Source organism: Chiloscyllium plagiosum, unplaced genomic scaffold (genome assembly GCF_037043375.1).
Source record: "Chiloscyllium plagiosum isolate Xiang-an unplaced genomic scaffold, Cpla_swu_hap1 HiC_scaffold_39, whole genome shotgun sequence".
NCBI classification, from domain to species: Eukaryota; Metazoa; Chordata; class Chondrichthyes; order Orectolobiformes; family Hemiscylliidae; genus Chiloscyllium; species Chiloscyllium plagiosum.
The window spans coordinates 32,282,142-32,307,806 of record NW_028270177.1 but is presented as its reverse complement, the minus strand read 5'-3'; the positions used below and the strand labels follow the sequence as shown (position 1 = coordinate 32,307,806).

Genomic DNA, 25,665 nt, shown 5'->3' with positions numbered 1-25,665 from the left:
GAGAACAAGTGATCTATGTGTCAGAGTTTTTTGATGTGCAAGTTTAAATAGAACTCTGACCTGAAAATGATTTGTCTGATTCTTGGTCTTGTGCTGTAGTGGTAAGATCCCAATCTCTGATCCAGAAGGACTTGGTTCAGATGTCACCTACCATCACAGAGTCTGTCTTACCATGTCCAAACAGGTTGATCAAAAATAATTACGTTCAGTCTCTAATCCACTTCTTAGTGTCTGGTTTTGATCAATGAATCTTTCAAGATTGTTGAAGAGATTCATTAAGGCCACAAAAGCTACTAATTTCAGTTGCTGCAAATCTGAAACAAACATATAAAATCCTGGAAATGCTCAGCCGCTCTGGAAGTTTCTGTGGGAAGCAACGTGATTCACTGTCTTGAAATACAACACTCAGTTAGTCCTCTCAGAGTAAAGCATGGGGGCTTTTTTTGGTGAAGCTGAGAGAGTCTTCCTCAATTACTGGTACAATATTTATTGCTCAGTCCCTTAAGAAAAAAAGATTGACTGGCCATTGTCAGATCGTTGTTTGTGGGATCTTGCTGTGCACAAACTGATTGCCACATATCCTGCAGTGCTGCAATAATTTCACTTTGAAAAGTACATCACTGACTAATATATTTTGAGGTGCCCTAGGACAACGTCAGAAGCTATATAAATATAAGTGTTTGTTTGCTTCCTCCTGCAGTGACATAGTTGTATTAACTGGTCCTAGGGATTTGTGGGCAAATCCTTTCAGTGCAATTATAGATTGGTCGAATATACTGGTGTATCCTCACAGGCTGTAAATGAGGATGTTTTATCAAATAAATCAAGCTTTTATTTTAAACTGTCAATGGAAATTAAAACACAAATTTTGGAGTTTAATCTGCTATTGGATAGTAACCAATTCCTGGCCATAATTAGTCTCTTTATATACTGCATAGAGCTGTGGGAGTTATGTTTTAAACCAAAAATTATTTTGTTGGTTGCAGCAGTTAAACAATACGCTGGCAGCTGCTTCCTTATTAAGAGCGTGGTTATTAAATGTTAAACAATATTGTCTTCCCTGGAGCAGGGAACATCACTCTGCGCAAAATAACATACCTAGGAAAAGACAGGAATTGAAACTAGCAGTTAGATATGTCACCCATTATTGTGCAGAAGTGTTGTTAGTGAATCAGTGAGGTCTCGACACAAACTGATTAGTGTCATAGTCTTCCGAAATAGCCTGGACCGTGATGCATGACCCACATTTGTTTTGACATCACAGAATAAAGAAAGAACAATACAAGTAAACTGATTCTCGTCTGCACAATATTTGATCCTACAATATCAAATATCAAATGCATGAGCACAAATTGGTTGCCACAACTGCTAGGTTGCAACATGTTCAAAGTGAATGATGGAACAAGTTCGATGAGCTGACCTACTCATAACCGTGTAACCTGTTTAGATATTTTCAAGATCTGAAATGTTATTACAGACCTCCGAAGCAGGTAGGATGTGAGCACGGACCGGCTGGCCTAGAGGTAGGAACACTACCACTGCACCACTAACCTATCTGTTTGTGTCAGCATTATTGGTGCCACTCGGCACTTCAAAGGCCTGCAACATTTGCACTGGAATAGAATCTATTGGGACGTCCCAGTGTGTTTAGAAAGGCAGGTGGAGGGACCTTCAGACAGGTCACAGTGATCGCAAGTCCCATGACTCTGAAAGTGAAGGCCATCGGGTTGAGACTGTTATAGATTACAAGGTTGTAGAGCTGTTCTGCCAGGTACAATAAAGGCTGGAGTCAGCTAATGCTAATAGCCACGTGCATACAAAGTGACGTAAACATCAAGGCTATAAATATCTTGCACACGGCAGCGTTAGGAAGGTATGGAGGATGTGCCACACCACGGGAAGGGGCTTCGGGGCAAGCTTTGATGAGCAGCCTGCTAAGAGCCCAGAGGGCTGATTGATTATCTCAAAATGTCTAAATGGAAAATATACATTTCATTCTTAATGTTTTGAGACTGATCAGTACTTCCATGCCAGATGGTTTTGGATCAATCTACCCCTGCAGCTGTTATCTTCACTAGGGTTGGAGAAATAAGGAGGAAGGGTGACCAATTCCAATGGGCCCAAAGACATTAGGTTCAGCTATGAATAAGGAAGGAGTTCAGCCTTCAGTGCTGTCAGGCGGTGTGCACAGGGACAGAGAGCTGAAGACACAGCAGCTCCCTGCAGATAAGTGAAAGGCAGGGCCCGAGGTGACTCAGAGTGCTGAGGGGAAGTTGGCATCGGAAGGTTATGCAGCTAGGGAGGAAGCACTGGGTCCTGGGGCCTGAAAATCACAGTGGCATTGAACTTCCTCACCATTGGCTCTTTACAAACCACTACTGGGAACACGCGTGTGGCATCTCACAATCAGCAGACTACTTAGGGGTTCACCAATGCCCTTTACAGGTAAGCAATACAGTCTGACCACTTCACCGTGGTCCCAGTGAGTGAAGGAGCCCAAGCCACTGGATTCACAGCCAGCACTGGTTTCCTTCAGGTATAGGGGGCTACCGATGCTAACATCTCTCTGGCATCATCCAGCCCGATTCCTGAACAATGTTCAGTTCATTTGTACTCGTTCAGGGAGCTATCACAGCACTTTCATACCCACAATTGCCATGTTCCCCAAACGTTTGGGACCTCCCCACATCACCTTGAGGCTGGAACAAAGGTGACAAGAGGTAACGACACCACAGCACTCTCCACAGATTAATGCTAAACTTTACAGAGGTCATCACTGAACTGACACATGGTCTTCTTGTTGATCCACTGAGCTCTTCTTTGTGGCTTTCTTAAATAAAATAACAAGTTACAAGCACAGTCCACTAGTAGGGGACTAAACCGAAAATGGAGTTGGAGGGGGAAATGAAGCACTGAATCCTGTGTGGCGCCCACTTCTCTCTAAAGGAATTGAGAGGATTAGTGGGCACTGTGTGCTCCCTCTCCATGGACACCCTGGCACAAACACAGAGAACCCAGCACATCACCCAATCTTTACCAACTCTGGAGCTGTTCTGATCAACACTGTTTTATAATACTGACAGTGCTTGCTCAGCATGGTCATTAATAAAGGGCTTCCTGACATCAGAGTCACTCCCCTATATAATCCCACAGCAAGTCACATTAATGAATTTACCACCAATACATTATTCAGTCCAGCCAACTGTCATTCTAGATTCTCCACAGTTAATCACAGCCCTGTCTGTTTTTAACTCCCAGAGAAGGAAGAAATCCGACAGCAAAATATAACTGCATAATGAACCCCAAATACGGGGAAAGGAGTCAACAGCAAAAATGAAACCATCAGACTTATTATATAGAAACAAACAAGAAATAGCTCAGAGGATTGACATGGTCTAGCTTAACTACAGAGGGAGAAATCTCTTTATAACATCACTTCTCCCAAAACATGCCGTAACTTTATATAACTTTTCATCAGACGAAGAAGGTTTATTTGTGGGTATGTCATCATGGCGTCTGCATAGTTAAGATTCTTTCAGAGCATGAGAAAAAAAAAAATCCCATGGCAGGGAGCAAGCTAAGAATCAGCCCAGTGGATCGAAACCTCAGATAAGGGAGAGATTAGCCATTGTCTCATTGGTGTGCGTATTTCTGATACAAAAAAAATCTCAGGCAAAATTACATGCACTTCTCAAACCACATTTGGTAACAGGTCTCCTAAACTGTGCAGTTAAGGTTTTACAGATCTCTTGAATTATAAAGAGCTTGACTGTATGTATTTGAAGAAAGTAATATCGGTTTTAGTTAAAGGAGGAATGCATTGGGCCTTCCAAAGTGGGTAGGAGGCATTACAAGCTTAAAGTCGAAGCTATTTCTTTCATGGTCTACTGAGGTCGGTTTGATTGGATAGTTGGGAAAAGGTTAATTCTGTCAAGCAATAGTTCCAATCGGATCATTGTCCTTGCTTGACACTTGATGGGTCAGAACACCCAAACCATCTCCCAGGTGTCAAAGCAAATGAAAGCAAAATACTGCAGCCGCTGGAAATCTGAAATAAAAACAGAAAACGCTGCAGAAACTCAACTGATCTGGCAGCATCTGTGGACAGAGAGAAACAGAGCTAACATTTCAAATCCTGTATGATTCTTCATCAGAACCCTTCTCCAAAAGTTATATCGAGCTCAAAATGTTCACTCTGTTTTTCTCTCTCTGTTTCACCAGACGAAGGAGCAATACTCCGAAAGCTTGTGATTTTAAATAAATCTGTTGCCCTATAACCTGGAGTCATGTGACTTCTGACCTTGTTTAGATAAGTCAAGGTAATGTAACCAATTTGAGAAGGGCCTCCTTGCACCTACTTCACTGTGAGCTCTTAATTGTATGATTCAGCAAAAACGATCAGCATCGAGTAATTTGATGTCATACCAAGTACAATTTTATACAATGGACAGGAGTAAATTGATGACTGTGGGATAAGTATGGCAAACTACCTGGATACATTAATAAAAACTTGCAAAAATATTCCACACAAACCTGGTGAGCTAGTCAGTCGGAAACCCATTAACCTAACTGCACCAATTAATCTCGGAGTCATTGAATGCGAAGGGTTAAACAAACTTTCCAAGATCACGGATGCAGCTGAATTACAAAAACATTCCAAGTGTTGCAAAACGATTGAGAATTGAAAGGAATGTTGCTTCTTGTAAGCAGAGTGGAAGGCTATAATGTCCTGTGTTAAAACAGTGCTTCAAAATAAGCAAATGTACAGGACACAGGCTATGGCCGTACTCGCCTGACATCGGAAGCCAAGTAAACTCAGGCCTAGTCAGTACTGGGATGGGAGAAACAAGAGTTTTGTCCTGCAGGAGTAGAATGTACCTCAGAATGTGATAGCCACGGGATGTAGTGGGAAGGGAGCATCGAATGTTCATAGTCCATGTAAATACCAATGACATAGGAAGAACCGGGAAAGAGGTCTACGTGGGGAGTATGAGGAGCTAGACAAGAAATTTAAAAAGCAAAACCTCAAAGGTTACAAACTCTGGATTATTGCTTGAGCTGCAAACACTTGGCAAACACCACATTAAATTCAACAGACGAATAAGCGGCTGAAAAACTGGTGTGGGTGAAATGGGTTCGAGTATGTGAGCAGCTGCAGTACTGGGGACAATGGACACTCTACCAGCGTACAACTGAAGAAAACTGGGGAAGTATCCAGGATTCAAAACAAAACAGTGGGAGCAAGTGATTAAAATGTGGTAAAATGTGGTGTATCAATGAGGAGAGATAAACAATGTCCAATGTTGTTGGTACCTACACGAATGGTGAACATTGGATGGTCCCCTCCCACTACATCCATAGCCATCACATTCTGAGGTACATTCTACTCCCACAGCGCAAGATCCTTGTTTTTTTCCTACCCCATACTCACCAGGAATGAGTTTGCTTGGCCTCTGATGTCAGATATTTTCACAGAGTTCTGCCATGGACAGTCTCTTACACATTTATTTATTTCGACGTACCATATTAAAATCTGGTTTGCCCTATAAGTAGAAATGTGGGAAATTAGTGGCAGGGAATGGCAGGCAGGGATAATGACAAGTATACCAACAACCAGAACATAAAACCAAAGGCTCTGTTTCTGAATGTGTACAGCATTCATAAAGTAATTGATAGCACATAATAAAGTAAATAAATACATTCTGATAGCTATCACAGGGAGATGGTTGTAGGAGGTCAAGGCTTGGGCCCTGAATATTGAGCAATTTATTGCATTTTAAGAAAAATAGTAAGCTTTGCAAAGGTGGAGGGGAGCCCTATTTATCCCAATGTGTGTGCCCTAAACAGTTGCCAACTTATTTCCCTTCAAACTGAGATGAAAAGGGTTTCTGGAAGACAGATTTCAACTCCAAGGCTTTATCACAAGAGATTGAAGGCATCTGCTTTGCTGTAAGTTCAATGCAAATGTCAGTTATCGAAGACTTCACACGACTGGCATCACTTTCCCTTCCAGTCATGCCCAACAAATGTGATGTCTTCTGTGGTTAAATGGTCAACTATCACTTACCTTATACATGAAGGATGGTTGCTTTACCAAGGAAATGGATAGCTCCTCTCTACCTTCGGTGTAAAAGTTTGCAAAGGGCACTTCAAAAACACTAGACAATACCAAAGAAAGTTCCTATCAATAAGTCTAAACATAATCCGCCGCAGTTTCGTTTTACCTGTGCAAGACCACCTGCATGAAGCAATGCCAAGTCAGGAAGCCAGGAACATCCAGGAATAAAGAGACCATAAAGGGTTATGATGCAGAATGGGACAGAGTAAAACATGTATACCAACATCTAGGAGAAAGACAAATAGGTAAAATTCAGCCAGCAATCTCAGGATCTTCCAAATGGACAGGTTTCAGTGAAAAATATGATGAGGAGATGCCCATGTTGGACTGGGGTGGACAAAGTCAGAAGGCACACCACATCAGGGTTTAGTCCAACAGGTTTATTTGCAATCCCAAGCTTTCAGAACGCTCCTAAAGCTAGTGCTTCCAAATAAGCCTGTTGGACTATAACCTGGTGTCGTGTGACTTCTGTCAATGACAAACAGCAGTGTTTGCACATATATGGAATTCATTCTACATTTCGCGTAACCCAGCTTTAGAATTATTACAGAATGTCAGACACTAGTCCCAAAGTAATGACCAGGAGACAAGAAGAATGTGTATTTGGCCCCAGTGCACGGGTTCAGCTATTTCTTAAAAATAGCATCTCGCTGGGCCATTATTTCTTGTCAATCTCTAATTGCCCTGGAGAAAGTGAAGCCACTGCCTGAACCACTGCGATCCTTGGAGGGTAGATACACCCACAGTGCTGTTAGGAAGGGAATTCCAGAGTTTTCTCACAATGACACTGAGGTTAACGATGATATATTTCCAATTCAGGATGGAGTGTGGCTTGGAGGGGGAACTTGCAGGTGGTGGTGTATCTGCTGTCCTTGTCATTCATGATGCTACGGGTCACCACTTCAGAAGAAGGTGTCAAAGGACTTCCCCATTTTTCCAGAAATTTCCCATCTTTAATATCTAAATCCAGCACTTTCCATTCCGCAATGGTCAACCCATTCCTAATGCTTACTTCAGCACTAGTCTATCACCTTACTGTAAACCCTGCTCTTGAGCTGAAAGGGCACTTTCCAAATAAGGATGGCAAGATTCAGGAGCCTTGGATAACAAGAGACATTGAAAGTTTAGTCAAAAAGGAAAAGGAAGCATATGCAAGGTTTAGAAAACTAAAATCAACAATGGCCCTTGAGGAGTGTAAAGAAAGCAAAAAAGAACTTAAACAAGAAATTAGGAGGGCTAGAAGGGGGCTATGAAATGTCCTTGGCAATTGGGATTAAGGAGAATTCCATGGCATTTTATACACATATGAAGAGCAAGAGGGTAAAGAGGGAAAGGGTAAACAGATCCACTCAAAATCAAAGGAGGGAATTTAGGCCTGGAGCCAGAGGGTGGCATGGTGGCTTAGTGGTTAACACTGCTGCCTCACAATGCCAGGGATCTGGGTTCGATTCCCCCAGCCTTGGGTGACTGCATGGAGCTTGCGTGTTCTCCCCATATTTGTGTGACTTGCCTCCGGGTGCTCCGGTTTCCTACCATTGCCCTAAGGTGTGCAGGTTAGGTGGATTGGCCATGCTCAATAGCCCTGTAATGTCCAGGGACAAGCAGGCTAGGTGGACGAGCCATGGTTTAAAAAACATACCACATATGGCTGGGGTTCTGAGTGTGATACTCTGTGGAAGGTCAGTGCAGACGTAATGAGCCAAACTGGCATCTTTCTGTACTGTACTGATTTTTAAGTGGGTGAAGTCCTCAATGCACACCAAGGAAAAGGACATGGATGATAGTAAGATTGGGGAGGGATATGTTGATATTCTGGGACATGTCGACATTAAGGAAAAGGAGGTGATGGGTGTCTTGAAAAACATTAAGGTAGATAAGTCCCCAGTGTTTGATAGGATCTAAGGGAGGAGATTGCTGGGGCCTTTACAGAATCCTCTGTAGCCACAGGCAAGGTCCTAGAAGATTGGAGAAAACCAATGTTGCTCTTTTGTTCAAGAAGGGCAACATGGATAATCCAGGAAATTATAGGCCAGTCAGCCTTACATCAATGGTACAGAAATTATTGGAGAAGATTCTTAGGGTTAGGATTTACTTGATTTTGGAAAAAAAAAAGACATATTAGGGATAGTCAGCTTGGCTTTATGCAGAGAAGGTATGGTCTCAAATGTGTTTTTGATAAACTGATGAAGATGATTGGTGACGGCAGAGGATGATGTCTACATGGACTTAACTAAAGCATTTGACAAGGTCCCTCATGATAGGCTGGTTCAGAAGATTAAGTCACATGGAATCCATGGTGAATTAGCATGTTGGATATAAAATTGGCTTGGTCTTAGAAGACAGAAGGTAGCTGTGGCCAAGTGTTTTTATGACTGGAGGTCCGTAACCAGTGGTATTCCAGTAGGATCAGTGCTGGGACCTGTTATTTGTAATATGTATAAATGATTTGGATGAAAATATAGGTGATCTAACTGGTGAGTTTGCAGATGACACAAAAATTGGTGGAGTTGTGGATAGTGAGGAAGGTTCATGCAGGAATGGAAAGTTCAACAGATGGTATTCAATCCAGACAAGGTTGAGTTGATGCATTTTAGGAGGTTAAATGCAGGAGGGAAATATACATTAAATGACAGGACCCTTAGAAATATTAATAAACAGAGGGATCTTGGAGTGCAAGTCCTCAGCTCCCTGAAAGTCGCAACAAAAGTGAATAAGGTGGCAAAGAAGTTGTATGACCTACTTGCCGTCATTAATCAGGAGAATGAGTGAAAAAGTTGGCAAGTCATGTTATGGCTGTATAAGACTTTGGTTCAGCCACATTTGAACTACTGTGTACGGTTCTGGTCACCACACTATAGGAAGGATGGGGAGCCTCTGGAGAGACAGCAAAAGAAGTTTATCAGGATGCTGTTTGGATTGAGTGTATTAGCTATAAGGAAGAGGTTGGACGAACTTGGATTATTTTCATTAGTGGATTGGAGGGTGAGGGGTGACCTGATACATAAAATTATAAAATGCATGGATAAGATGGCCAGTCAGAATCTCTTAATACCAAATATTCAGGGGCATAGTTTTAAATTGAGAAGGGGAAAGTTTAAAGGAGATGTGTAAGGCAATTTCTTTACACAGGATAGTAGTTACTGCCAGGGGAGATGGTAGAAGCAGATACATTAGCAAAGTTTAAGAGGCATTTAGACAGACAAGAGATCAGGCAGAGATTAGAGAAATATGGACCATGTGTGGGTAGATCGGATTATCTTAGAATGGCATCATGGTTGGCACAGACATGGTGGGCCAAAGGGCCTGTTCCTGTGCTGTACTGTTCTATTCATCTATGTATCAAAGAAATGCCTGAGTTTTGAATCCATAAACTGGAGATGTGTACAATAACTCACTAATACATTCCAAATTAAGATCTTGGATCAAGCTGACTGACAAGGTAGCAGGTATCTACCAGGAATTCCTCATGGTTTGGTGAAAGGTCATGTTTAATTAATTTTATCACCATTCTTTGAGGAAGTAATATGCAAGTTGGATAAAGGAGAACCTGTATTTGGATTTCCAAAAGCATAATGTTGGAGGGTAAGCTATTAGTATGGATAAAGAATTGGTTAGCTGACAAGAAACAGAGTCAGTGTATTTTTTTTCTCGGATACACAAATAGGATCAGTGCTGGGACATCAGTTATTTAAAATCTATATCAATGATGTGAGTGAAGGATATAGCAGTTAACTATACTAACAACACCAAGATGGGCAGGACAATGAGTTATCAAGAGGATGGAAAGGGATTGCATAGAGGTATAGGCTGGCCAATTGAGTGGGGAAAAATGAAGATGGAGTATAACACAGAAAAATGTGAACATGTCCCCTTGGGTAGAAAGAACATAAAAGCAGCGTAACATTGAAATGGAAAGAGATTGCAGGGCTCAGTGATACAGAAGGACCTGAGTGTCCTGCTACACAGAGAGAATAGCATGCAGGTATAGCAAACAAGGAAGATGACAAATGAAATGTTGCCATTGCTTGCATCGGGAACGCAATATAAAGTAAGAAGTTTTACTGTAATCATAGAGGATGCTAGTAAGACCACTTCCAGGTTTCTGTGTAGCTTTGATCTCTTCATCTGAAAAAGGATATAACTGCATTCAAAGCAGTCCACGGAAGGTTCACTTGACTAATTCCTGGGATGAAGAAAGTATCTTACGAAGAAAGGTTGAACAAGTTGAGCTTATATCCCTTAGAGTTTAGAAGAATACAAGGTGATGTTAACAAAACATATAAGACCCTGACATAGTAGGGGAGAGATGATAGGGTGGTAACAGAGAATATTTTCTCTTCTGAGATGAGAACTTGTCATTGTGGTTTAAAAATAAGTGGACTTTCCTTTTAAGACCGAGACAAGGAAAACTGATTTTCTCTCAAGAGGGTGGTTAGTCTTTAGAATTCTCTTCCCAGAGGCTGGGTCATTGAATTTTTCTGGACTGAGTTTGACAGACTCTGAAAGACAAGGGAGGGAAGAATTATAGGGAGCAGGCAGGAAATTGGAGTTGATACCTGAAATAACTCCACAGAGGACCGCATCCTGTCACCAAGTCACCCTTTATTTACACACGGAAAGTCCTTGATGCTGATCCAGTTCCCTCAGAGCCAGCTCTCTGAGTGAACAGATCCTCTGACAATCCTAATTATCTGTCAGCCAGCGTTCCCTGATTGGACCAGATTAACAACCCCAATCAGGGATCTCATATTCTATGAGGTCCACCTGGCTGACCCCGTTACAATCACTATAAGAGCACAATTGGGGAAATTTGATCTTATCAAATGATGCACCATTTGCAAATGGCCTACTCTTGTTTCTGTGCTCCTGTGTGAAATAAGTGGGCAGGTTTATTCAGCAGGTTCCAGTGGGAGCAAGTGGGGGCACTATTGAGTGGATTAAAAAGGTTCCTCAAGTCAGGGTGCTCTCTATGTTGAGGGTAAAGGGGTTCGATTAGGTACTGGGAGCCTCATAAGCCCAATTTTAGGGACCAGCTTATACCTGGCACCCTCATTGGGTGTCAGAGAACCCACATCCCCCATCACTGGGTGGTATAGAGCCCACGTCCACCATCACTGGGTGGTATAGAGCCCACGTCCACCATCACTGGGTGGTATGGAGCCCACGTCCACCATCACTGGGTGGTATGGAGCCCACGTCCACCATCACTGGGTGGTATGTAGCCCACGTCCACCATCACTGGGTGGTATGGAGCCCACATCCACCATCACTGATGAAAAACACCAGCTGAGGCCATTTGACATGAGGCATGAGACACCTCATCATTTCACATCCCTTTTCATCTTCACCACATCCTTACCAACTGCCAGCACAGTCCTGAGTTGTGGAGGAGGGGGAAAGTGTTTGAAATAACTGCACAGAGGCTGGCATCCCATCACCAACTCACACTTTATTTACTTGAGCCCAGTACACTGGCTGTGGCCAGCCAGCTTGGAGTTCAGTCCCCAAACTGAGGAGATTCAAAATCCCCTGTATAGCTTTTTCATAACCAAAGTTTTGTCTTTTTTTAAGTAAGCCTATTTTCCTAACCAACCTGTTCAGCCATGTTGTTACACACCTCCAGAGCAGGTTGAACTTGAACTCAGGTCTTTTGGTCAGGGGTAGGGACACTACCTCTGTGCCACAAGTGGGCCCCAACTCCTGTTTACATTGGTCAGCCAGGCCTTCCTGGTTATCAAACCCAACCAATGATCTCATAGTCAACAAGTAGCACCATCCCTCTCGAAGTTGTGTCACCAAGCGACTGTCAGATATTAGGTGATAGGCTTGCCAAACGCTGGATCCCTCTTTCCTTTAGAGTAAATCTCATTCTTGATCTTAATGATCTTAATCATTTATAGAATTCAAGATTTCCACTGTCCCTTGAATGAAAAAGTGAAAAATTGCTTCCATTTACCTATAAATGGCTCAACAAAAATGAATGTAAGGATGACATCATTTTTTGTTGTTAATTGGATATGTCTCATGCTTACATTGTCGTGAAACGCATTTAAAAATACTGTTTCATCACTTGAAAAGCTAGGGGCATGTAAGGACATGTATTTTGTTTGAAAAATAACTGAAAATGGAAGTTTGGACTGTGATGTTGCAAAAGAAGTTGTTTTTCTTACAATTTGATTCAAGAGTAGAACTTTGTGGGTGTTGACTCATTGTACACAAGAAGGGAAGAGATTGCTGGGCCCCTTGCTGATATATTTGTATCACTGACGTGCACAAATGAGGTGCCGGAAGACTGCAGGGTGACTAATGTTGTGCAATTATTTCAGAAAGGCTGCAAGGAAAAGCCAAGGAACCGGTGAGCCTGACACCCGTGGTGGATAAGTTGTTGGATGGGATTCCGAAAAGACAGGATTTGTATGTATTTGGAAAGGCAAGGATTTATTAGGGATAGTCAGCATGGCTTTGTGTGTGAGAGCTCATGTCTCACAAATTTGATTAGCATTTTTGAACAGGTTACCAAGAAGATAGATGAAGGCAGAGCGGTAGACGTCGTCTACATTGACTTTAGCAAGGCCTTCGACAAGGTCTCCTATTGTAGATGGATTAGTAAAGTTAGATCACGTGATCAGGGAGAGATAGCCAATTGGATACAAAATTGGGTTGATGGTTGAAGACAGAAGGTGTTGGTAGAGGGTTGTTATTCAGACTGAAGGTTTGTGACCAGAGGTGTGCTGCAAGGATTTGTTCCACTGTTGTTTGTCATTTATATCAATGATATTGGAGGTAAGATTAGTAAGTTTGTGAATGGTACCAAAATTGGTGGTACAGTGGACAGTGAAGAAGGTTATCTAAGAGTACAAAGAGATCTTGATCAGATGGGCCAATGGGCTGAGAGGTGGCAGATGGAGTTTACATTATATAAATGCATTTTGGTAAAGCAAACCAGGGTGGGACTAATACATTTAATGGTAGGCCGTGGGAAGTGTTGCTGAACGGGGGGGGGGGGGGGGGGGCCTAGAGGGGCAAGTTCATAGTTCCTTGGAAGTGGCACTGCATGTAGACAGGGTGGTGAACGTGGCATTTGGCATGCTTGCCTTCATTGGTCAGAGCATTGAGTATAACAATTGGGACATCATGTTGCATCTGTACAAGGCATTGGTGAGGCTACTTTTGGAATACTGTGCACAATCTGGTCAACCTGCTATAGGAAGGATATTGTTAAACGCGAAAGGGTGCAGAAAAAAATTTACAATCATGTTGCCGGGACTGGTGTTATCGAGAATGGAACGTTTAAGTTACAAAGGAGAAGCTGGATAGGCTGGGCTATTTTTGCCTGGGAGCATTGGAGTCTGAGGGGTGATCATATAGAGATTTATAAAATCACGAGGGGCATGGATAAGTTGAATAGCCACAGTCTTTTTCCAAGGGTAGGGGAGTCCAGAACTAGACAGCATGGGTTTAACATGAGAGGGGAAAGATTTAAAAGGGAGGTGAGGGGTAATGTTTTCACACAGAGGGTGGTGTATGTATGCAATGAGCTACCAAAGGAAGTGGGGACAATTACAATAATAAAAAGACTTTTGGACAGGTACATGAATAGGAACAGTTTAGAGGGATATGGACCAAACACAGGCAAATGGGACTAGTTTAATTTGGGATATTTGGTCAACATGGATGAGTTGGATATGGCTGTTTCCATACTGTGTGACTCTATAATTTTAAGAACATAGCTTTTACTTTTATATTCTCTATCAAAGATAATTATTTACCTGGATTTATCCCTTTCAAAGTCACATTTTGATTAGATCTATCTTTAAAACACAACGAAACACGACCCTGGTTTATTTCCCTGTATTTGTACCCATTTTAAGTCTCTTTATCCTGTCTTCTAGAAGGACAAGGGCAGCTGCTCCTAAGAACACCATCACCTGCAAGTACCCCTCCAAGACACTGACTTGGAACAATATCGCCATTCCTTCACTGTCACTGGTTCAAAAAGTTGGAACTCCCTTCCAAACAGCACCGTGAGTGTCACAATGCCCCACGGATTACAACAATTCAAGATGACCCACCACCACACCAATTTGGGATAAGCAATAAATATTGGCCCAGCCAGTAACACGTGTCATTGATGGGTGTATTTCAGACTTATCTACTATCATTGGATTCTCTTTGTTCATTCATTCCTTTCCTTTTCCAGGCCAACATGAATACTTCCTGCCTAGCACTAATAGTGGATGTTGAGGTTAAAAAAGAGAGATCACACTTGGATTTCTATAGCACCTTCCCTTACCTCAGGATGTGCCCAAGCTCTTCAGAGCCAATGAAGGACTTTTGAAGTGACATAACTCTTACAATCTCGGTAATCCATAGATGTACAACTGATCTTCACTTATCATTTCTGGGAGAGTTTAGTAACTCCTGACTGATGTGGTTCCAATTGGCGAATGACAACAGCAAGTGGGAGAGAAATACAAATTGTGCGGGTTCAAACAGTGAAGACTGAATGACTGGGCACAGCATTCGCAGTAGTTTTTATTTAGTCCCTCCATGGCATGGGCTCACTGGCGGGGACAGCATTTGTTGACCAGGCTTTATTGCCCTTGAAATTTGTGGCTTGCTTATACCCTTTCAGAGAGCAATTCAAAACGAATTGAGGACCTGGAATCATACAAAGGCCAGACCAGGTAAGGACGGCAGATTTCATTCCATAAAGGAAAAGAGTGAACCGAATGGTTTTTATAACAATCAACGATATGTTTGTGGTTCACCCTTACGGAGACTAGCCTTAAATTCCAGACTTTTAATCAACAGAATTTAAATTTCACCAACTAAGTCAGTGGGATTCAACTCATGCCCACAAAATTATGCCCACTCGTGATCACTCCGCCAATGACATGCAGATCCTTGGCCTCCTCCATCGCCAGACCCTGACCACACGACGCCTGTAGGAAGAGTGCCTCATCTTCTGCCTAGGAACCCTCCAACCACACAGGATGAATATAGATTTCTCCAGCTTCCTCATTTCCCCTCCCCCCGCCTTATCTCAGTCCCAACCCTCGGATTCAGCACCGCCTTCTTGACCTGCAATCTTCTTCCCGACCTCTCCGCCCCCATCTCCTCTGCGGCCTATCACCCTCACCCCTTTCCACCTATCGTATTCCCAGCACCCCCCCCCCCCCCAATTCCCTTTTATCTCAGCCCGCTTGGCACACCAGCCTCATTCCTGAAGAAGGGCTTATGCCCGAAACGTCAATTCTCCTGCTCCTCGGATGCTGCCTGGCCTGCTGTGTTTTTCCAGCACCACATTTTTCAACCCTGGTATTCCAGCATCTGCAGTCCTCACTTTCTCCCACAAAATTATAGCCTGGGTCTGCAGAAGAGTGGAGAGTGTGGTGCTGGAAAAGCACAGCAGGTCAGGAAGCATCCGAGAAGCAGGAAAATCGACAATTTGGGCAAAAGCCCTTCATCAGGAATCATTCCCGATGAAGGACTTTTGCTCAAAACGTCGATTTTCCTGCTCCTTGGATGCTGCCTGTCCTGCTGTGCTTTTCCAGCATCACACTCTCAACTCTGATCTCAAGCATCTGCAGACCCAAGTTTCGCCTCTGTAAAAGCGTGGTTCAGGGACATTCCTACCATGCCACTCTGACTTATTTCTTAGAATCTCTGCAGTGTGGAAGCAGGCCATTCAGCCTATCAAATCCACACCAACCTTCTGAATGGCATCATACCCACAGCCCTCCCCCTACCCTATCCTTGTAACCCTGCATTTTCCCATGGCTAATCCACCCATCCTGCACATCACTGGATTCTATGAGACAGTTTAGCATGGCAACCCACCTAACCTGCACATCTTTGGATTGTGGGAGGAAACCCATGCAGACACGGGGAGAACGTGCAAACTCCACACAGACAGTTACCCGAGGTTGAACCTGGGTCCCTGGTGCTGTGAGGCAGCAGTCCTAACCACAGAGCCACCTTGCCACCCTGAATTTGGCACTGGATGCTACAACCAGCATTGAAGCCTAAATTAGTTTGCAAAGCACCTAACTCCGGTTTCAGGTAAAAGACATCAGCTTCCTATTTAGTGGCTGGCATAGCCCAAGGGAAGAGAAAGAGCCCAAATTTTAGTACCCACAAGGTTTATAATTGGGTACCGTGATGATCAATTTCTCTGCAAGTGAATAAAGCTCCAAAGACTAATCTTTCCCTCTAACTCCTATATATCACAATATGTAATCCGACTGGCTAACCAAAGCCATAATCCAATCCTACCTGTATCTTTGGGTAGGCTGCAGGGTCTCGCAGGTACGGCTCCTGGAGCTGCAGGTATTGTCGACACACCTTGATCGGACAATCCAAAGCCACCTATGGCCATTAATATGTAATTAGTACAGCCCACTGCGATAACTGTGAAAACATGGTGAGTGAACTGCACGGTCTCTCCAAGTTCAGCTGTACACTCAACACACTCAAAATAATATGGACTTTTCAGACACTCCTTCACTGTAACATTTGCAACAAAGCAACTACCTAGGGTCAGTTTCAATGCAGCAAGACAAAATGAATTAGCGAGTTCCTGAAACTAGTGGATAGATAGCCACCAGTTACAGAGTGGAATATTGAAAGGAATAAAGACTCTGGTCTGGATTTTCACAACATGGGACAGGCAGTGGAAATGGCAGACGGAGCAGGTTCCCAACACAGCACCGACCACTTTTATAAGGGCAGGTCCCGTTTCATAGCTGTGGGATTGCGGAGCAAGTTCCTCACAGAGGTCGCCCAATTGTGTCTGGTTCTTGGTGACCCAGGTGTGTAAAATATGGCATGTGCAGGTTAGACCTGCCAGGAGCCGTTCTGAGGTCAGTGGGTTAATGACAGTTAAGGTAGCACTTTGTATCTGGCCCTGGGACTTATCTGGGAAGGTAAGCTGCCCTTTGCAAGAGGTGAACTGTCCCTTGGCAGAGGTAAAGGCACACACTGGTATTAGGAAGTAGACATGAATATTGTGTAACAACTGCATATAACTGTGAAGATCATTGAAAACATCAATAAATTTGTCAAAGGAAACTGTCAAAAGTGTCAAGTGGACCTGCCAAAGGGAAGTGTGAAAACATGTGAAAAAGGCCTGTCAACAGAAACGGTCAAAAGGAACTGTCAGGCATTCCAAGGTATTTAAAACTTTTGCCCTTTGAAACATTGCAAAAAAAAATTCTGTTAAGGTCTAGAGTGGTAAAAACACTCATACCATTGGCTCACTTAAGCCTCAGGACATCTGTTACTGTATTAGCTCTGTATAACTGATTCACAACCTTTCATTATCACAACAGGAAGCCTGCCATTTGATAGTTTCGTTGACAGCATGATGAGGTTGCAGACCCTTTGAAGCGAGACTATCAATTAAAAGGAAATACACACTGGAGTGAAATACTTGTTGTTAAGTGGGGTAGTGTAAACTAAGGAATGTAAATATAGTGAGTGGAATTTTATGAATTAAAGTTTTTTTTAGAAAGGTCTGCATTAAAAATTTGAATTCATCTCAATAGGAGGGCTAAAGTCTGGCTTTTACAAGGTTGGTGGGCTGGAGAACAGGTTGGCACGAGTTGATGAGGGGCTGGAAAGTGGACAGAGTTGTAGGTTGGCATGTGTTGAGGAGAGGGGGCTGTTTTCTACTTTAATCACTTTTAAAAGATAAAACTCAGTACAACGCTAGAGCACTGAGGTAGGCCTATCACCCAGCCCTGCGTCCACACTCCAGTAAACTCCACGTGCATTCCCAGGATCACCAGCCTGGCTCTCAGCAAAACTGGCTGCCTGAAAACCATAATTCCAACTTCAGGGCGCATTTGCCCGGAGCAGGCCTGTGGAGCCACCTCAGCGTTCCCAATTTTGCTGGGAATATCCAGGTCAGAAAGCTGTTGATTCAGGGAAAACAAACCGGAAAAAACCCCACTGAACCTCTTAAGCTACAACTCCTCGTGACATTGCAGTGATTGTGGTAGTTCAGAAAAAAAGTATCTTTTAAAGTTCTCTTACCAATCCTCTGAAGAGGCTGAATCCAATCGCAAAAAAGAGGGATATGGTCAACAACAGATCAAGAGGTCTCTGTAGCAGGTTCTTCTTTTGAACAATTTCAACAGCCTGAAATAATGGAGTAATAAAATAACAGCTTTGCTTCAAATTAATCTGAGCCTGAAACTATCTGTGAATTAATATGTAATGCATGCAATTGATATTTCTCTGCTGCTTTGCGAGAGATAACCAGTTCATTAATGAGGGAAACTGTTAGTCTTGCTTATAGCTTTCTTACTTCTGAATCAGAAGATCACTCCCTCAGAATCTCCATCGCAAAAACCCACACTGATACCCTGAGTATTGCTGGAGGAGGTGATGGCTCACAGGTGAGATATATAAGCAAGGCTGTGCTTTCAGTGGGTGTAAAGGATCTCATAACACAATTTCAAAGAATAGGGTCCTAGGATGTCAGAAAAATCAATTACCTGTTCACAGTCACATGGCTGTCTCAGGCTCTCTATTTCCAACATTGTAACAATGGCTATGTATCACATAAGCTCACTGTTTGCTGCAAAGCATTTTGATGCAACCTAAAGTTGTGAAAGCATGCATTTTTTTAAACAGCCTCATTAAATAGGCAACAGATTTAGTAAGTGCTGTCTAAAGACCTGTGTTGAGTTACTGCAATGTATCTTTTACATAGTACATGCTGACACCACTGTACGTTGGTACTTTAGGGAGAAAAGGTTCAAGGTGGTGGATTGGGTGCCATTAAAACAAGTTGCTCTGTCCTAGTTTGCTTGACTGTTGTTCAACCAACAGTCAAGCAAATGGAGAACATTTCACCAAATGCCTGATCTCTGCTGTGTGTGGATGGTGGGCAGGCTTTGTTGATACAAGTGTTTTATTCACCGCCGAATTCCCAGCCTCTAACTTGCTTTTGTAGCCATAATATTTAGAACGGTAGTTAGTTCATTTTCTGAACAAAGGTAACCCCCAGGATGTTGACAATGGGGGGATTCAATGATGGTTATGCTGTTTAACATCAAAGGGAGATGATATTTGTATTCAGTATTTGTCATAAGCCTCAATTTGTTTCTTAATACCAACCTTTATGTCCTTTGAGATCTGGTGTTCTCTGGTCAAGGTTCTACCCTTGGTCTTTGAGGGAAAATATCTGCCAGTGCTCCTTCTCACCACTCCTTTTAAGCCTCACTGCTGTATTCCTAAGTCCCACACAGGTCCCATACCAGACTTTCTGCTTCTTTGTAAGGGTCCTCACTTCACCTGCTCCTCAGTTTTCCCCAGATTTCCCCGGAGCCATGTCTCGCAGGGGGTCCTCGACACTGCACTCTGTCAAACATGGCTTTAATGTAGGGGAAAGTCGCTCTCACCTCATCTCTGGAATTCAGCTCTGTTATCTGTAATGATGACAGAGCTGATTGGTCCTGTCAATCCCGAACAGAGAATCAGTCAGCAGCTTATTGCTGAGTAAGAGCAATCCGATCTCACTGTCAACGATCCCTTCTATCATTCTGCTGATGACCAAGAATAGACTGATGGGGTGGTAACAGGCGGGGTTGGATTTCTCCTGCTTTTGTGAGCAGGAATAGCTGGGCAATTTTCCAGTGTTGTAGCTGCACTGCTTGGCTAGGGATGATGCTAGTTCTAGAGCATAGGACTTCATGCTACTGCTGGAATGTTGTCAGGGTCCAAGTCTTTGCAATCTCCAGTGCTTTCAGCTATTTATATCACATGAAATTAATCAAGTTGGTTGAAGGTTAGCATCTGTAATGCTGGAAGTCTCAGCAGGAGTCCAGGATGGGTGATCCACTCTGCACCGTTGGATTAAAACGCTTCAGTCTTATCTTTTGCACTAATGTGCACCACTATTAATGGAGACTTTTGCGACACATCATCCTCATGTGAGTTTTTTACTGGTTCCCCCACCATTCAGGACTGAATGCAGCAGGACAACAGAACTCAGACCTGACCCGTTATCACTTACATAACCATTACAAGAGCCAGGTCTTATCTATCCCCCTCCATCCCCATGCATTGGTCCCCTCACACCCACACAATGCTTTCACTTCAGTCCCAAATCTCCCATTCTTATTCATCAATAACACCTTCCAACCCAACCACTAATCTTGTCTTCACTTTGCTTGGAATCTGATCACCTCTGGTTTCACAAAGGAATAGCTCTTTGGATATTTGCTACCAAAACAAATGATCAAAGCATAACTGTTAAGGGGAAATGATTTGTAAATTTGTGCAAGGTAGAGAGATACGTGCAAAAGCCATGACTACACTCAGATCAAGATGTGTTGAGGCATTGGGTCTATGATTAACAAATAAGGTTTAATGTACAAAAGTCTGCTGTTATGTGCATGGACAGGGTGAATAGTGATCAAGGACAATTTTCAAATAAAACACTAAAACTGATTTAGAAGAAAAGGAATCTGGGTGTGACAGTGCATCGATCTCAAAAGGTTTATGACCAATGCAGGGATATTGTAGCAAATCAGCTGCTAGGATGTATTAACAGAACTATTCATGACAAAATGTTTTGCCCTTTTGCAAGATCTTAGTTAGGTCTCAGTTAGAATACTTTGTTCAGTTATGATTTGGAGATGCCGGTGTTGGACTGGGGTGTACAAAGTTAAAAATCACACAACACCAGGTTATAGTCCAACAGGTTTAATTGGAAGCACACTAGCTTTCGGAGCGATGCTCCTTCACAACCACCTGATGAAGGAGCGACGCTCCAAAAGCTAGTGTGCTTCCAATTAAACCTGTTGGACTATAACCTGGTGTTGTGTGATTTTTATCTTTGTTCAGTTATAGTGCCCCTCACACAGTGAGTCATATTGAGACTTTTGAAAGGATGGTGAAGAGAGACACTAGATAAATTCCCAGCTCAAGGAAAGTCTTTCAGTTGCCCAGATAGTCAGAGTCAAGTCTCTAAAAAATTGCAGATATGGACTGACTCAGTCAAGATCTAGAAGATGAAGTGACTACATTGATTTTGCATACACCACCAATTTTTTCAACTGAGTAGTTTAGGGAGGATCGACAACAGTCTTTAAAAAGTAGTGCAATGACAGGACGAGGTGAAATCCTGGGAGTACGTTCCTCTTGTCCCGGTGACTGCCGATCCCACTCTGTAGGGTGTCAGCCTGTACAGCAGATATTCATTTGCTGAATTTCCCCGAGCAAGACCTGGGCTTATTTTTCACAAGAGGCAGAAAGGAGTAGGATGGGTCCTCCAGTCAGTTTGTATTCAATATCAAGGGTACGGCTAAGAATTTTCCAAAATTTTGTGCACCTCAAGGTTGTTCTGTTCACCTTTAAAAGGAATACGCGATGGGGTAGGAAGCATGTGCACAATGTGTTCAACTTGTATGGGACTGGATAGAGCAGATAATTCATTGCTGTCCATCAGCACTTAGATGTATCACACTGATCACCTTGAGTGCCTTATTCAACTTGCATTCAAATGCAAGTTATCCGCTTATGGTTAAATAGTTAATTCCAAAACATGCAACAGCTGTTGAGCAGAAAAACAAATGTGATCTCACACGTGCAAATATTTTTCAAATGTTAAAACAAATCATGGATGGAGGTTTTCCAATTGAATAAAAATTCTCTGTTTTTGAAGTTTGCAAAATTAATTAATAATGAAGATTAAACAAAACATAAATTAGGGAGGAAAGTACTTTTCATATGTTGTGGGTGAATAACGCCATTGGGTCATTAATATTTGTAAAAAACTAATACAATCTTGTAAAAGATTAGGTGATAGCCTAGTGGTATTATTGCCAAACTATTAATTAAGTAATGCAGATAATGTTCTGGGGGTACAGGTTCAAATCCTGCCCTAGGAGATGGTGAAATTTGAATTCAATTTTTAAAAAAAATTGGAATTAAGAGTTGAGTGATGACCATGAGTCCGTAGCTGACTGTCTGAAAAAACCCATCTCGTTCACGAATGTCCTTTAGGGAAGGAGACTGCCATCGCAGTTTCAAATGTCATATGAAAATGCCAGGTGAAAGTGAGTACTGCAGATACTGGAGATTAGAGCCAAGAGTGTGGTGCTGGAAAAGCACAGCAGGTCAGGCAGCATCCGAGGAGCAGGAAAATCAATGTTTCAGGCATAAGCCCTTCATCAGGAATGCGGCCATCTGAAAATGCCACCTGGTCTGGCCTTCATGTGACTCCAGACCAACAGCGACGTGGTTGACTTTTAACTCCTAACTCTCTCTGGGCAATTAGGGATGGGCAATAAACACTGGCCCAGCCAGTGATGCCCTAATCCCATGAATAAAAAGAATGATGTTTCTTTAAGGGCACAGGTTTTATGGACATAGGTTACATAACCCAGTCTTGTGTGTCCTTGAATTCTACAGATTGAGGGGGTGATCTAATCAAGACGTTTAAAATATTAAACAGATATTATAGGGACAACATTAAATGATACTTCCTGTGTTGAGAGCATCCTCTCTCAATTAGAGAGAAGCCATTTTGGAGGGAAATTAGGAAACATTCTTCCATACAATGGGTGGCAGAAATCTGGAACTTTCCATCCAAGGCCATGGAGGTTGTTTCAAAACAGAAATTGATAGGTTCTTCATCAATAAGGGATGTGGCGTGAAGGCGTATTAATGGAATGGAGGTACAGATCAGTCATGACTAACTGCAATGGTGGAGCTAAACATCCCTGTTCCTGTTTGTCTCAAGCTATTCAAGTGATAAATTAAAACGGATAATAATAAATGCTGAATGTACCCCAGAAACTAGCACCATTTTCTGCACCTGTACAAATATTATAGGCTCTAAATATTTATCATACTTTAAACACAAAACTACCAAAATTAGACACATGTTTATGGGAAAAGGGTTCACAAACATTCTAACATTCAAAACTTCAGTAAAATGAAGCTTTAATATATCCAATTAAGACTGACAAAAAGAGTTCAGAAAGCAAACAACATTGTCCTGTAAATCAGTGTCGAAATGATTCTCAATCTATACAAATCTATGAAGGAATCGGTTACTCAGTACAGAGCCTCCCACTATTTACTCTTCTGCAGTGATTTAAACTGAATGCCTAACCTCGGGTCTATTTGTATATTTGCTTCCAACATACAGGAAATCAAGCTAAAAAACCCACACAGAGCACACTTTGCTTATCACAAATCTCTCAATCAGAAAGTTTGAATACCAACAAAAATGGAATATCATTTTTGTTCATTCACATTTTTATAACCTGATAAATTACCAAAACATTTCTGTTGGGAATCATTTGAGACAAGAATCAAAAATTTGGGCATTTTGACAAAGCTGCTGAACCCCCCCACAGCAGGTCCACCATCCGAAGGTGTATCAAGGTCTTCTCCTTTACCTGTCTCTGTCTCAACTCCACATCCCACCAGCAGAACACACAGGGACAGACCTGCAATTCAACCACTGCACTACATCTGAACTTAGTGCCTTGTGGCATGGTGTACTGATGGAAAGCTGCAGTGGGGAAGCTGAAAACAAATAATTTGATACCATCCGTCTGTTCAGTGATGGATTTGCATAAACCATATCCAGCAGCACTGCTTTGTACGAATGGATTGCATTTCCACCATGTTTTCACCCGATCATAGTTAGAACCTAAGAAATAGGAGCAAGAGTAGGCCATCTGGCCCATTGAGCCTGCTCCAGCATTCAATAAGATCACAGCTGATCTTTTGATGACTCACCTCCACTTACCTGTCCTCTCACCACAACCCTTATCTCCTTTATTGTTCAAAACTCCAACTATCTTTGTCTTTAAAACATTCAGTGAGGTAGCCTCAGCTGCTTCATTAGACAGGAAATTCCACAGATTCACAACTCTCTTGGGTGAAGAAGTTCCTCCTCCACTCAGTCCTCAATCTGCTCCCCTTTATTTGGAGGCGATGCCCCGCTCGTTTTAGTTTCACCCACCAGCGGAAATGACCTCCCTGATTCTATCTTATTTATTCCCTTCATAATTTTATATGTTTCTATAAGATCTCCCCTCATTCTTCTAAATCCAATGAGTATAGTCCCATTTACTCAATCTTTCCTCATTAGCCAACCCTAATGAGTCCGGAATCAACCTAGTGAACCTCCTGTGCACCCCCTTCAATGCCAGTACACCCTTTCCCAAGAGACTAAAACTGTACACAGTATTCCAGGTGTGGACTCACCAGCACCCTATACCGCTGCAGCATAACCTCCCTGTTTTTAAACTCCATCCCTCTAGCAATGAACGATAATAGCCCAACTACCTTCTTAATTACCTGCTGCACCTGAAAATAGTTGCCCTAGTACTTCCTTTCAGAACTGATGTCTTCCACATGTAACACGTCAGTGAACTCAATAAAATATGGTGCTGAAAAGGGCACAGAAGGTCAGGTAGCATCTGAGGAGCAAAAGAGTCGATGTTTCAGGCTTAACCCTTTGTCAGTCCTGAAGAGTTTATGCCCAAAATGTTGACTCTCCTGCTCCTCAGACGCTGCCTGACCTGCTGTGCCTTTTCCAGCTTCACACTTTACTGACTCTGCCTCTCCAGCATCTGCAGTCCTCACTATCTCCTGCACGTCAGTGCCCTAACAGATCATCGCTATATCTGGGATCATGTCCCAAGGCTCCACGGGAAGGAGAGGAAGTGCACTGCTCACTGCAGCTCACACTGACAAACGTGTTTGACCTTGAAGCCTGCCGCCTGGAGAAATGACTTCGAGTTTTCAATTTTAAGTTGAGTTGGAGCCTTGTGGCCTGTGAAACCACAGAGACATTTGTGTTAGCCCTGCATCCATAGGAAGAGGTTGGGAGTAACATCTATAGGATTCCTCATGGAAATTTCTTTATTCTCCCTACTTTAATAGAAGAGGAGGAATACATTATGGACGATAGTAGAGGAGAATGACATTTGAGAAGGATGTAGCATTTAAGATATTACTCCACTATTCATAAGAAAATTACAAGATGCACAGATGCACCAAGCTCTGAATGGGAGAAGTGTCTTTTACCAGAGAGAGCTGTTCCACTGTCCACATGAAGGTCTCATGTCAGGATTGACATAGACTCCTCATCATAGAGTCGTATATTGCAGATATAGACCTTCGGTCCAACCTGTCCATGCTGAACAAGTTTCCCGAAACTAAACTAGTCCCACTTGCCTGCATTTGGCCCATATCCCTCGAAACCTTTCCTAATCATGTACCTATCCAAGTTGTATCTGCTCCAACTTCTAACATTTCCTCTGGCAGTTCATTCTACATGCGAATTACCCTCACGGCCCTTTTAAATCTTTTTCCCCCTTACCTTAAAAATATGTTGCCTAGCTTTGAAGTCCTCAATCTAGAGACAGAACTTTTGCTATTCAATGTCACTCATGATTTTATAAACCTCTCTGAAGTCACCCCTCAACCTCCTATGCTCCAGTAAAAAAAAATTCCTAACACATGCAGCCTCTCCTTATAACTCAAACCCTCCAGTCCTGGCAAACATC

At 42.6% G+C, this 25,665-nt stretch overlaps 1 protein-coding gene across 2 annotated transcripts in view; it reads right to left on the bottom strand.

Annotated features, from left to right (window-relative positions):
• The window catches only part of LOC122541070 (transmembrane 6 superfamily member 1-like), a 65,847-nt gene that overhangs the window by 10,162 nt on the left and 30,020 nt on the right, over nt 1-25,665 (bottom strand). Inside the window, exons 7-9 of one of the 2 annotated variants that reach the window (XM_043677580.2) lie at nt 18,158-18,262; nt 16,397-16,489; nt 6,225-6,344 (exon numbers count right to left, since the gene is read on the bottom strand). In XM_043677580.2, coding sequence (XP_043533515.1) covers nt 6,225-6,344; nt 16,397-16,489; nt 18,158-18,262 — 318 coding nt within the window. The remainder of the gene's footprint in view (nt 1-6,224; nt 6,345-16,396; nt 16,490-18,157; nt 18,263-25,665) is intronic. The other variant, XM_087981237.1, reaches the window with a different exon arrangement.